This window comes from Gavialis gangeticus, unplaced genomic scaffold (genome assembly GCF_001723915.1).
Source record: "Gavialis gangeticus isolate Ggan-Ray unplaced genomic scaffold, GavGan_comp1, whole genome shotgun sequence".
NCBI lineage: Eukaryota > Metazoa > Chordata > Crocodylia > Gavialidae > Gavialis > Gavialis gangeticus.
In genome coordinates, this window is record NW_017729029.1 from 60,896,054 (window position 1) to 60,908,855 (window position 12,802).

The 12,802-nt window shown below is 43.6% G+C and overlaps 1 protein-coding gene across 1 annotated transcript; it reads left to right on the forward strand.

Annotated features, from left to right (window-relative positions):
• The first annotated feature begins 4,363 nt into the window (after positions 1 to 4,363).
• Positions 4,364 to 5,851, forward strand: NPY2R (neuropeptide Y receptor Y2). Its single transcript, XM_019521683.1, has one exon. The coding sequence runs from the start codon at positions 4,419 to 4,421 to the stop codon at positions 5,574 to 5,576; it is 1,158 nt and encodes a 385-aa protein (XP_019377228.1). The 5' UTR covers positions 4,364 to 4,418; the 3' UTR covers positions 5,577 to 5,851.
• The last annotated feature ends 6,951 nt before the right edge of the window (positions 5,852 to 12,802 follow it).

A 12,802-nucleotide genomic window follows, 5' to 3' on the forward strand; every position in this document is an offset into this window, starting at 1 on the left:
GAAAGAAGTGGATGAAGGCTGGCATGGAACATTTCAGGCTACTTAAAGTGGTGTGTGTGGGGGTGGGGGGAATGGTGGGGAAAAGAAAGAAAGAAATAGGGGCAGGGCAATAAAGGAAGACAAATAATTTGAGACTCAAGGGTCAGGAAGGAATTTTACCTGTGGTCAGATTCGTACAGACTGTGGGGGGTTTTGCCATCTTTTGTAGCAGGGGTGTGCTCTACCCAGGGCCTTTTGAGTGTATATTGACAACATTTTATAGAAGGAAGACATTGGCAGCCATGGTTCTTCTGCTTTAGCGGCGGCAGGTTAGGGTGTCAGTCTCTGTTGTATTAGGGTTGATGGTAGTCTTATGTAAAGTTTGAATCAGTGGTGGGCAAAATATGGCCCACGGGGGCCTGTGGTAGGTTCCATGGCCCTGCCCGGTGCAGGGGGCAGCCCAGGCTTTGGTAGGTCATGCTGCCTCCGGGCACACAGCAGGGCTGGGGAAGCACCGGGGGGCAGGGTAGAGGGGGTGCTGACTTGGCCTGGCGCAGGGTATGGGGATGGGTGCTTATCTGGCCTGTGACAGCTCACCAAAACTCCCTAAGTGGCCTTCCATCCTAAATAATGCCCACCTCTTGTTTAGATGATGGTTTATATGGGATGGTTTGGATAAGGATGACCCTGCTTTAGGTAGGGGGTTGGACTAGATGACCTCTGGAGGTTCCTTCCAGCCCTACTTCTCTGTGACTCTGTGATGCAGTGATTTGAGACTGATGAGTCCCACCAGCCTCCCCCCAAAGTCTGGCCAATTTCTTATTAAGCAAAGAGCAGAAATCCTGCAACTCCCACCCCTCTCCCCCTCCCCCATAAGAATTTTCTTCTGTGATACATATTCTATCTACCCCTGTTCCCCAGTGTACAGTCTGAGATTTTGTGGAGACTGAGAGTATTGGATTTCTTTCAAATCTCCAGTCTAATAGCATCCACAAATAGTTCTCAGCTATAGGGATATTATTGGAAGGAAAGGGCAGATACAGCAGAGTTCTGAAGTTTTACACAGCCTTATCTTTGCAAATTATACAATATATCATTTACATTTGACTAATATTATGCTAATTAGAATCCGAATCCTGCCATGGTTGTTCAGACAAGTAGTTGCTCTGAAGTTGTGGAACTGATCCCATTAAAAAGGATTTTAGGATGAACCCCTATGAACAGCTGTCTGAAGTGTCACATATATCAGGCTTAAACCTACTTTTGTTGTACAGTAAATTTAGGCTAAATAAAAGGCATAGCACAGTTCCTACTGGCTTAGCTAGCCCTCTAGCTACTTTTCAGCTCGTGTAGTCAAGAACTGCTTTTGAACCCCAAGGGTCTCCATTTAAATTCTGTCTGTGATACTGAGTGGTATGCATGCTTAGTGCAGGGCCAAGTCATCTGTTAGGGGAAGGATTGTAGAGAACAGTAGTTGAACGTCTACTTGACCAGCCACAAGATGCAGCAACACATATAAAGACAATCCAGCTAATATAGTAAATCACATCTAAGACATACTTTTATATGTAAAGGAGGGGAAAAAGTCTATGCTGTAGTGAATCCACTAAAGAAAATCAGTGTGAAATCACAGGCATTAAGGGATAGATTGTGTCATTAGGCAGCCCTTTGCTCAAGGCCACTGGTGTAACCCCTGGAAGCAAGGAAGCACAATTCTCTCCCTGCTTCCCCTTTGCTTTGGAAGGTTTGTATTTGAAGACGGGAAGAGCTGGCTTCTACAGGGCATGTCTGTCATGGAAACAAATAGTGATACCTGCACTTCTACCAGTAACAAGTGATGGCACTGAATGGTACTTCAGTTGTCCTGCTCAGTGTATTGCAGGGTAGAACCGAAACTGGCCATTTCTTACTCATCATTCCTGGCAGACTCTGAAAGCAGGTGCACAGTTCCTACTTACTGTTCCAGCTAAGGTCTAGTCATCTCATCTGGGTGCTGGCTTAGAAGGGGTACCAGTATAGTCCTCTCCCACAAGGAGTCTGCCATGGTAGACACAGTCCTGCGCAGCTTGACTGTAGGAGCCAGGCAGACACAACCCCATGTGTATCTGGGTGGGAATGTGTGTTGAAACATAGGCAACTGGTAGGGGGGCTGCAGGGGGGGACATGTGCCCCCCCTGACAGGGCTGCCCCCACTGCCGGTGGCGGCATCTGAGGGCGCTCAATGTGCCCCCCTCAATAGGGCTGTCCCTGCTGCTGGCAGATGCTCGCCAACTCCGCCCCTGCTGCTGCCGGCAGCTTCTGCGGTTGCACCCCCAGACCCAGGAGGCACCAGTCACCCATGTGTTGAATGATTCCCCCCACAGAGGCTTTGCCTTGCGGGGCATAGTTCTGCATTCCGGGGAGGGGGGAGGGGGAGCAAATGGGGCATCAGGAGTAACCATGGGCTAGTCTGCATTGCTTCCTGTCTCACAGTAGGAGCAGCTTGAGTCCACACTGATACAGCAGCAGTGGTAGTAGCTGCTGCCCAAGTCGAGGAGAGCCAGGGCAAGTAAAACTCTCCTTCCCTCCCCTCCCCTCCCCTTCCCCACCTGTTCTCCAGTGGTCAGCATAATTTCCTCCCCATTTACCTCTCCTCTGGGTGCTGAAATTGCTTACTATCTATGCTTCTGTTACTCCAAGTTACAAATTAGCAGTTACATTCTTGAAATATAGTGCTTCAATTTATGCTTAGTTATAAGTCCATTGTCCATATAAGTACAAGTCCATACAACTGCATAGCTGTGACTGAACATAATTTTGGTTAGAATGTACGGGGAAGGAACCAAAGTATGATTCTGATATCAGTGGAACATCAGTGCTCAATAGGAGCAGGGTCTGACTGACTATTCTCTTTCATTGTGATCAGAAAAAAGCCCCTGGCTGGTAACTTCCATGGAGAGAAACACTGAGATTTTGCAGACATTCTACAATACATATTACTTATAGTTCAGTTTTAATTGTTTCTTGTTTTCATTTCAATGTTAATGGATTATATAGTTTAGTGGAGCTCACCATAAGGCCTGCTCTGGGCCCCAAAGTGACTGGATCTGGCACATGGCATGGAGCATCAGTGGCAAGCAGGTCCACCCGGTGCATTTCCTTCTCTACCCTACATCCTTCTGCTGATTCGACTTCACAACCCTCCCTTCACTCTTCCTTTCCCCACCCCTGCAGCAGGTGCTGTTTACTCTCTCCCTCCCCTCCCTTCGGTAGGCAGACAGTGCTACCAGAGGTAAGGTCTTTTCCTCTCCCTCCCCACCTTCTCTTCCTCTGACACTGGCAGCCACCTGCATCCCCTGTCTCTTCCTCTCCTACCACCACCAGAGGGGTGGTGGCCCACAGTGAGACCTGTTCTTAATCACCTGGCCTGCTGCTCTAAGAGGCTGAGCTCTGTTGCTGTAACTAATCCAGATAATTACTATTCTTTCTACTCTCTTGGCTTTTTTATTATAGTGTGCAGTTTATTATAGTGCAGTTGTGACACTAGCTTTCTTGAACAAAAGCTTCTGGAGTTAGTCCAGCTAGGATAGATTAGCATAGAGGTATGATAATATATGATGAAATATAATAACGTACAACTAAAACCTGAATTTCAGAAATACTTTTGGGAAACACTTGTCATTCTTTCTGTTAGTGAGAGTGTAGAAACTCACTGTGCTGCTATTCAGCTGTAGAGTGTCATTTATTCACATGTAGAATTCTTGTGGGTATTAATGAAAGTTTTGTGCAGAAGTCACTAGAAATTTTGGGCATTTATTTTTAACAAAGAATGCATTGCCTAGCTGGATCTGAATCTTTTTGCAGTTTTTAAGGTGCCACTGTCCTTAAAATGTATTTGAAACCTGTCCCATTTTTTTCAGCCAGATAAAGATTTCATATTCATAGGAGTGAGAAAGTTTGAACATATGGGAAAAGATCTTATTTTAATTCTGAAATATTCTAGGACATAGGATAAAGGAGGGCAGAATTATAATTTTAGGTATAAGGAAATAGCATTTGCTGTCTTGGAGTAGATCACTGACCTGACTATTGTGGTCTCATATCTTGTCTCTAACAATGACCAATGCCTGCAGGTTCAGAGAAGGGCATAATCTCTAAACAGTTCATCTGATAGAGCAGTACTATAATCTTGGGGAAACACCTTCCTTAATTCTTCTCTCTAATGATATTTGTACTATAAAGCATGAGAAGTAATGGCCTTTTTGCTCCTAAACTAGCTATTGTATTATTTTAGACTAGACTATGTTAGCAACCACAAAATCTCATAGCTAATTTTAAGTATTTTCATCTGTACAGTTCCAATAAATTCTGTATGTACAACCTTCAGTTTACTCTTCTTTCCTATACATTCTTGATTTTTTCAGAAACAGCTGTACTGTTTAGTGCAGCTTGCTGCAAGCATGGGACCAATGGGGACACTGGGTGAAGAAAACCAGACAGATGACGTGAAAATGGAGCTCTTCACTAGGCTGTATGTGCCAAGACTCACCACACCCCTAAGTGAGCTGGCATCTGACCCCAAACCAGAACTGAAAGACAGCACCATGTTGGTTGAAGTGCAAATCATACTCATCTTTGCTTATTGCTCTATCATCCTACTGGGGGTGATCGGCAACTCCCTGGTGATCCATGTGGTTATCAAGTTCAAAAGCATGCGGACTGTGACTAACTTCTTCATTGCCAACCTGGCTGTAGCTGATCTGCTGGTGAATACACTGTGCCTGCCCTTTACCTTAGTTTACACACTATTAGGAGAATGGAAACTGGGGCCCCAACTGTGCCACCTGGTGCCTTATGCCCAAGGTCTTGCAGTACATGTGTCTACTGTCACTTTGACTGTGATTGCCTTGGATCGGCATCGCTGTATAGTCTATCATTTAGAGAGCAAAATCTCTAAGCGGATCAGCTTCCTGATCATTGGGGTCACTTGGGCTGTCAGTGCCCTCTTAGCCAGTCCCCTGGCCATCTTCCGTGAGTATTTTCTGATTGAGCTCATTCCTGGTTTTGAAATTGTGGTCTGCTCTGAAAAGTGGCCTGATGAGGGTCAGCTGAACTATGGCACCATCTACAGTGTCTCCATGCTCCTTATACAATATGTTTTGCCTTTGGCAATCATTTGTTATGCCTACATACGCATTTGGACCAAACTAAAGAATCATGTAAGCCCTGCGGCTGGGAATGACCAGTATCACCAACGGCGGCGAAAAACCACCAAGATGCTGGTGTGTGTGGTGGTGGTATTTGCTGTAAGCTGGCTACCCTTTCACACTTTCCAGCTGGTCAGTGATATTGATAGCAAGGTGTTAAATCTAAAAGAATACAAACTGATCTATACAGTGTTTCATGTCATTGCCATGTGCTCGACTTTTGCTAACCCCCTTCTCTATGGCTGGATGAATAACAACTACAGGACGGCCTTTCTCACAGCATTCCAGTGTGAGCAGCGGCTGGACTCCATTCATCCTGAAGTACCAACAGCAATTAAAGTCAAGAAGAACCTTGAAGTAAAAAAGAGTCATTGCACTGGAGGCCCTTTCACACAACCTACCAATGTCTAAGAAGTCAGGTTTAAAAGAGGAAATGAATGCACTATGGACATAGAGATAAATCCATTCTGCCGATGCATTGTTAATGTGTAGTTTGTAATCTTATAAGGTGGAAGAAAACTGGCAACTAACATAAAGCATCTGTTGTATGATTCCAGTGGAGTTGGTTTGCTGTCAACTATATAAAATAACGCAACTCCAAAGAAAGAAGAGAGACATTGTTCATGGCTGTCTGTGTTGCGATTAAAGGAATTTTTCCTTTTGTTCTAAGTCAGTCATGAGAGAGGCAGAGAAGGTGTGTGTTATTCTTGCCTCAAGGAAGCAGTTTTTTCCTAGGGAGTGTCAAACCTGGAAGCTGGCTGAGTAGAAATTGTAAGTCTGGCAAAGAGAGAAAAGGGAGTCCTTTAGAAGACCATGGCACACTTTAAGAGGAAGGCTGGGAATTGCTGTTGAAGCTCATGCTTACTGTCTCTTCTCCATTTCAACCGCTTTGCAAAAAAGAGGGTTATCTTAGAGAATGTACCACTATTTTTTACTTGTATTTAAGTAATTCAAATAGGGATTTTCTAGAGGGAGCTTAAAAATGGAGTCTAAGATGAGAAAGGTGAAGTTTCTATGTAAATTATAATCCAGTCACACGGCATAATAAATACTTCCTTATAACTAAATAAGGGTAAGATGAAGAGAAAATTTTAAATCTGGGACCTGATCCCAGGGCTGGCCCTAGGGAAAATGGTCCCCTAGGCAAACTTGTATTTTGGCTCCCCCTGAGTCAGTGGCACTGCTACAGGCAGAGGCAGGTGGGCAGGGATGCAGGGTGTAGTCCAGTGGGGAGGTGGAGCAGCATTTTACCAGGCAGATGGGTGGGCAGGCACTGCTGCTGCTGTGCAGGAGCAAGGCAAGCAGACTGGAGCAGGGGGCTCCCTGCTCGCATGTGCCTGGCTTGTCTCCTGCGCAGTGGCTGGAGATGGCGGGCAGGCTGGGCTGGGCACCATTCCTCCTGCCTGGGGTGGGGATTGGCCAGGGTGGGGGAAGAGTGCTGCTATAAGCGTTGTCTGCTCATGCGTGTGTGTGCATGTGTGGTGTGTCTGTGTGTGTGTACTGCCCACGTAGCCCACCCATAAGGCCAGCCTTGCCTGATCCTGCATTCACAGTGCACACAGATGTTTCATTCTGCATTAGAAATAGCTAAATAGACCAATGCTTTCAGGTGACATTTTTGGGCATGTAGTGAATGCAGGCTTGGGTCTTCTGTGAACACTTTTTAAATTGAGGGAGCTGTTCATGTTTGGTTTTTCAGGCACTGCTGAAGCTTCTAAAGTATTATTACCTCTACAGGCTTTGAATTGTTCCTGCTTTATTCTGCAATAATAAAGTGGGAGAGAATTTGAAACTTTAGGAAGGCTGCTATGATAATGTGCTTTCCAGTGTTTGCGGTTTTGTCTTGCACGTTTTGTCGTGAAGCTTTTTCCATTTTCACACTCTTAAGATTAGAAACAAAGTGTAATCTAGTACCAGTATCCTCAGTTTGCATATATTAACCAATTAACTCTGCATGTTGTAGTTAATAGTTACATTTCTTTTGCTCAGGTATAAAACTTTAAACTGTATTGTACACAGCAAAGTGCAACTCTTCTGTGTCTTTGTTTAGCTTCTTTGAACTCATTAAAGTTAAAGAGATCAAGATAATTTAACCACTGTTTTTTCCAAGCTGCCTTTTTAACTTGCTGTAAAAATGTCTGTGATAGTTTTCACTTCTCATACATATTTTCTGTAGATAAATGTTAATTACCCTATCTTTCAGTGTCTCCTAAATTGTTGGTGTTTTTTCTTACAGAAAAAACTGCTTTAGTGTTAGATTGCTGTTACAAAACTGACCCTTACCAAATGGAGAGCAGTGTTTGTATGTATAATATCATACAATATTAGAAAGAAAGAATGAAAGAAAGAAGGTATGCTGTTGTCATCCCTTCTCATGCCATTAAGACTTCTAGCTTCACTGAGAGAAGATAGGAGGGAAGAAAGAGAACATTAATTGGTGTTTACTCAAAGATATGTATCTTTGAAAATTAAGGTAGATTAATTCACTACCATGTGACTTCATGTCCATAAATGAAATTTTGTCTCAATTACAATAGGAAGCAATGTGAAAGATAAAATAATTTAGGATGATTTGCTGGGAGAGCTTACTGAAGTTTCAAGGTTATGCTATATGTGGTATCAGTTTGATTCATTTGGTATGTGAACACTTCATCAAAAGTACATTGAAATGCTTATCCTTATTTTTTTTTAAAATAGCCTTCTTTCTACACAATGCAATCCACTTGTACCATCAAGTGCGTAAGTGGGGATCTTTTGCTGTTAACCAATCCTGTTCTGAGCCTTGTCTTTAATTTGCTCAAGTTGTTAAGGTCTCTACTTCAGTTCCTAAATGCTGGAAAGGTTTGCTCTTTCTGCAAGTATGTGATCCACAAGGGGATAAGTTGCAGCCCCCCTAGTTCCCTCCTGGCCACCACTCCCCACATTACTCCAGTCTCCCTTCCCTAGCTTCTGCTTTCTGTCAGGGGGCAGAGCACTTCAGGGCAGTTTGTGGAGCTGAGAATGAGGCTGGGGATGTGTAGGCCTGCAGTACAGGGCGGGATGTGGGTGTGCTCACACAGGCACATGATGCTGCAGGAAGGGGCACCTGCACAGTGCAGCAGTGGAGGAGGGTGTCCATGCAATGTGTAGCCTGCATGCCTGTGGTTTACCTTAGTGCTGCCTGTTGGGTGTACAGGCCTGTTGATACTGTCCATGGGGCGTGCAGCCCCTGGCCACTTAGAAGTTGGACAGCCCTGCTTGCTATGCTGTGCTGCTCCAGATCAGCTGCCTGCTGAACTGGAACCAACGTAGCCACATGTGCCCAGCCCTCTGGTTGAGCTCCTTGCTACTACTGACAGTTTCTGCTTTAGGAGGCAACCAATGCAGAATAGTTCAGCATGTTTGAAGACACAGTGCCTGGTCTGCTTGACTGTAGTGTGGTATTTAGACAGATCAATTCTAAAGTACCTGTTACCGTGTTGTGTTAAAGCTAAAATTGTAGACCTGTTTTTTCTTTTCACTAAGGCTGCTTTATATCAACCTGGCAATACAAAGATGCTTTAAATCAACTATAAATGATGTATTAGTCAATTTTATCTTTGCCATTGCCAAAGAAGTTTAAAGTGGCCTTTGTGTAAATAAGAATCCAAAGCACAATGATCTGTTTGCCATGGGCAAGAACAGTTTACATCATAAGTCCAGTCCTTTACACCTTGTGCGCCTGAAACTCTCACCTATGTCGTTTTAAGTCTATGAGGACGGCAAGACCAAAGTTACCTGTTTTTGTTGGTTCTGGTAGTTCCATATGTGTAGATCCAGCTGCATCTGCCAAATATGATAACTGTTTATCCTGTATGCTTATCTAAGCTTATGCAGTTCATGTTGTGTTTATATATATGCTTCATTCTTGCTAAATGCAGAAAGAGGATTTTACTTTTTCAGATTTTACTTTTTCAGGCAGGTCATTGTTACACTGTATAGTTTTGCAAAAAATATAGGGCTGTATAAGTACCAGTATACTGGCATTCATTCACCATTGCCCTGTGCCTTGGTTAGTCATATACAGTATAGAGAAATGCCAAATACAGCCAATAGGAAATGTTGAAAAAGGAAATGCATCTGAAATCCCATCTTTTTCCCAGATTTCTGCAACTTCTTTCCCCTGGAGTTAGGCACCTATGTTAGATCAAGACTTTCAGCATCCAGCATATAAGTTATCCTTTCTCCCCACCCATGTCTGACTAAAAACCCCAACTTCGATAAGTGGAATTTTTAGATAACTGGCACCCCCCTTACCCCACTCATGCTGCATAGCAAAGCTTTTACTGTATATAGGTGACCATCTCACTCCTTGTTTAAGGAAGAACTAGAGAAGGAGAAGGTGGTCAAGACCAGGGGCAGTCAGTTTCCAGCCTTGTAAATTTTCAAGACCAGGTTAGACAGACATTAGGCTGGGATGGTTTAGTCAGGGATGATTTTGCCTTGAGCAGGGGGCTGGATGAGATGACCTCATGAGGTCCCTTCTACCATTATTTTCCTATGATCCTATGATATCTCTTGCACAAAAGTGCAATGAAGCAATGCACATATTAGATTATAATTAGATTAGTAAATAAAAAAATATAGTATCTACATTGTAACTATGAGACCTGAAAAAGAACTACTGAATTTAGGGGTTTGTATAATCCATTCATTGCTTTACAGTCCAAAATTTCATTACTTTTGCCATGTAAATCCAGGTAATATCACCAAGGGATGGATCCCTGAGAGACTTACATGGTGTTGTAGATGTAAATGACAATGAACAATAAGAGGACTGTTTTTTGCCAAACAAATGACAGATTCCTTGCCTCAGGAAGCTAGGAGAAAGATGCATTAAACTCATGCAAGCACAAAACTGTTGAAGACAGGTGTCATGCTTTAAGTATTGGCATGTATATGTATAGTAAATAGTGATGCAACATTTAACTACCTGAAGGGTGGTTCCAAAGAGGATGGAGCTAGACTGTTCTCAGTGATGGCAGACAACAGAACAAGAACCAATGGTCTCAAGTTGCAGCAAGGAAAGTTTAGGTTAGATATTAGGAAAAACTTTCTCACTAGGAGGGTAGTGAAACACTGGAACAGGTTACCCAGAGAGGTTGTGGAATCTCCACGTTTGGAAGTTTTTAAGACCTAGCTAGACAAAGCCTTGGCTGGGATGATCTAGTTGGGGATGGTCCTTTTTTAAGCGGGGCTTTGGACTAGGTCACCTCCTGTGGTCCCTTCCAACCCTAGTTTTCTATGATTCTGTGATATTCCACCCTCTTTTAAAAGTGATTTTAAACAGAGTTTTATACAAAGGGAAAATGAAATGGGTGGCATAACGGGTAAGTAGTTAATGAAGCTACTGTCTGGAAAACCACTGGCTCATCTCTGGGAAATGAAAGAGCAGGTGGAGATAGGAATAGTTGCTCTAGAAAGGGGAAAAAGAGGGCACTACACATAGGGATAAGAAAGAACGGGATGACATAGCTCTTTTAGCTTGACTCAGGGAATTTTCCTCTTCATTAAGTGTAGCTGGTGAGTCAAATAAACCCAATTCAAAATGGATCAAGAGGAATTAAGGTAAAATTAAGGTACAGACAAACTCCATGCAGAAATGAAAATCCTGCCCTAAGTGCTTGGAAAAAAAATTCAGTGACTGCTTCAGTCGTATTGAAATAAAGTACAGCTCATCTTCACAAACTTCCAACCCTCCATTCCATCCAGAATTCAGCATACACAGACAGCTTGTTATTGGCAATGCATCTGAAGCAGCTTATGTGTTATTAATTTCTGTAAGTACTTGGAATGGATACTGCACACATGCAGCTGATACACTATTTTCAGAAAAAATGGTGTGTAAGCGAAAACCTTCCCCTTCTCAGATTACACTGCCTTTTTAAGATCATTAAGTACCTTTACAGTATACTTGAGGGTATAATTTGGAGACTGTGAGATTGCATTACTGTAAATGAGGGCACAATTTGATTTAATAGATTTCATAGACATTAGGGTTGGAAGGGACCTCGGAAGATCATTGAATCCAGCCCCGCCCAAAGGGCAGGAAGTCAGCTGGGGTCATAGAATCCCAGCAAGATAAGTATCCAATTTGCTCTTGAAGGTGTTCAATGTAGGTGCTTGAACCACCTCCGATGGCAGGCTGTTCCAGACCTTGGGGGCTCGGACAGTAAAGAAATTCTTCCTTATGTGCAGTCTGAAATGGTCTTGCAGTAGTTTATGACCGTTCAACCTCGTCATCCCTTGGGGCGCTCTGGTGAACAAACGTTCCCCCAGATACTGGTGGTCACTCCTGGTAAACTTATAGGTGGCCATCAGATCACCCCTGAGCCTGCGCTTTTCCAGGCTAAAGAGCCCCATGGCTCTCAGCCTATCATCGTAAGGTCTGTTTTCCTGACCTCTGATCATACGCGTGGCTCTTCTCTGGACTCTCTCAAGCTTCTCCACGTCCTTTTTGAATTGTGGAGCCCAAAACTGGACGCAGTACTCCAGCTGCGGCTTCACCAAGGCTGAGTACAAGGGGAGAATGATGTCCCAGGATTTGCTTGAGAAGAATCTATGGATGCAAGCCAGCGCTTTGGTTGCTTTACTAGCCGCAGCATCACTTTTTTTTGGTAAAATCAGATTATTCTTCTGGCATTTCCTTTTGTTTGTGTATTCTTATATCTATGTATCTCGACATATGGGTACAGATTTCTTATATTTGCGTTTGCTTTTATAGTAAACCTGTTATCCATAGTTTTTTATAAATTACTACTGTCTGTGGTAAGTGTGATTTCAGAGTCTTTGCCCATACAGACAGGCCTTTTCCAAGGAAGAGGGGGTCTATTGTTTCTGGGCACAAGGGTGGATTTGCACTGAATTTGAAGGATTATTATTACTGATGCTGCGACCTGAGAAGCATGGACCTGATTTAGCTGTCAGGCCTGAAGTTGCATTTACAAGACTGGAGGTTACAATAAGCTGTTTCTTATTTGTAAACTGAGCAAATCTCAGGTACACAATAAACAAAGAATGGTACATGGTCTCTTCTAGGCACTGTCCCTTTCAACAGAAGACTCCACTCTTTACACATGAAAGAGGATGTAATGATTGTTCAAAACATAGTCACCTCAGCAAACCTGTATGAAGGAAGAGAATTCTGGGATACTTCTATTTAGTACTCCCCTCCTCATAATACAAGTAAATGTACTCTGGGGGCCTGGGTCAAAATGAATGGTTGCAGTGGGCTTTGGATCCAGTCTCTTAAATTTAACGGAGGGTATGATGATGAATTGGCTAGCATGGCTAGTATGTCTCGGTGTACCAGAGTTGGCATACATGATTCCATGTCTGCTCCTCACTAACTTTTGTCTGAAGGTTAGTGCCATGGGCAGATTTAGGATTTTGTAAAGGGCAGGTGCAGGAGCAGCATCTGGTACCCCTAGGGAGTGGAAGGTCTCAGTTCGCTCCTTCTCCATCCCAGCAACCAGGACAGGCTGAACATGCCACAGGAGCAACAGCCATGGACTTTTAAGTCCTCAAGTCAGGTAAGAATCCTGTCCTTGCTCTCAGAGCCTTCTCCCTTTCCCTCCATGCTCAGCTGCATGTCTTCTCCCCTCCCCCCCAACTAAATT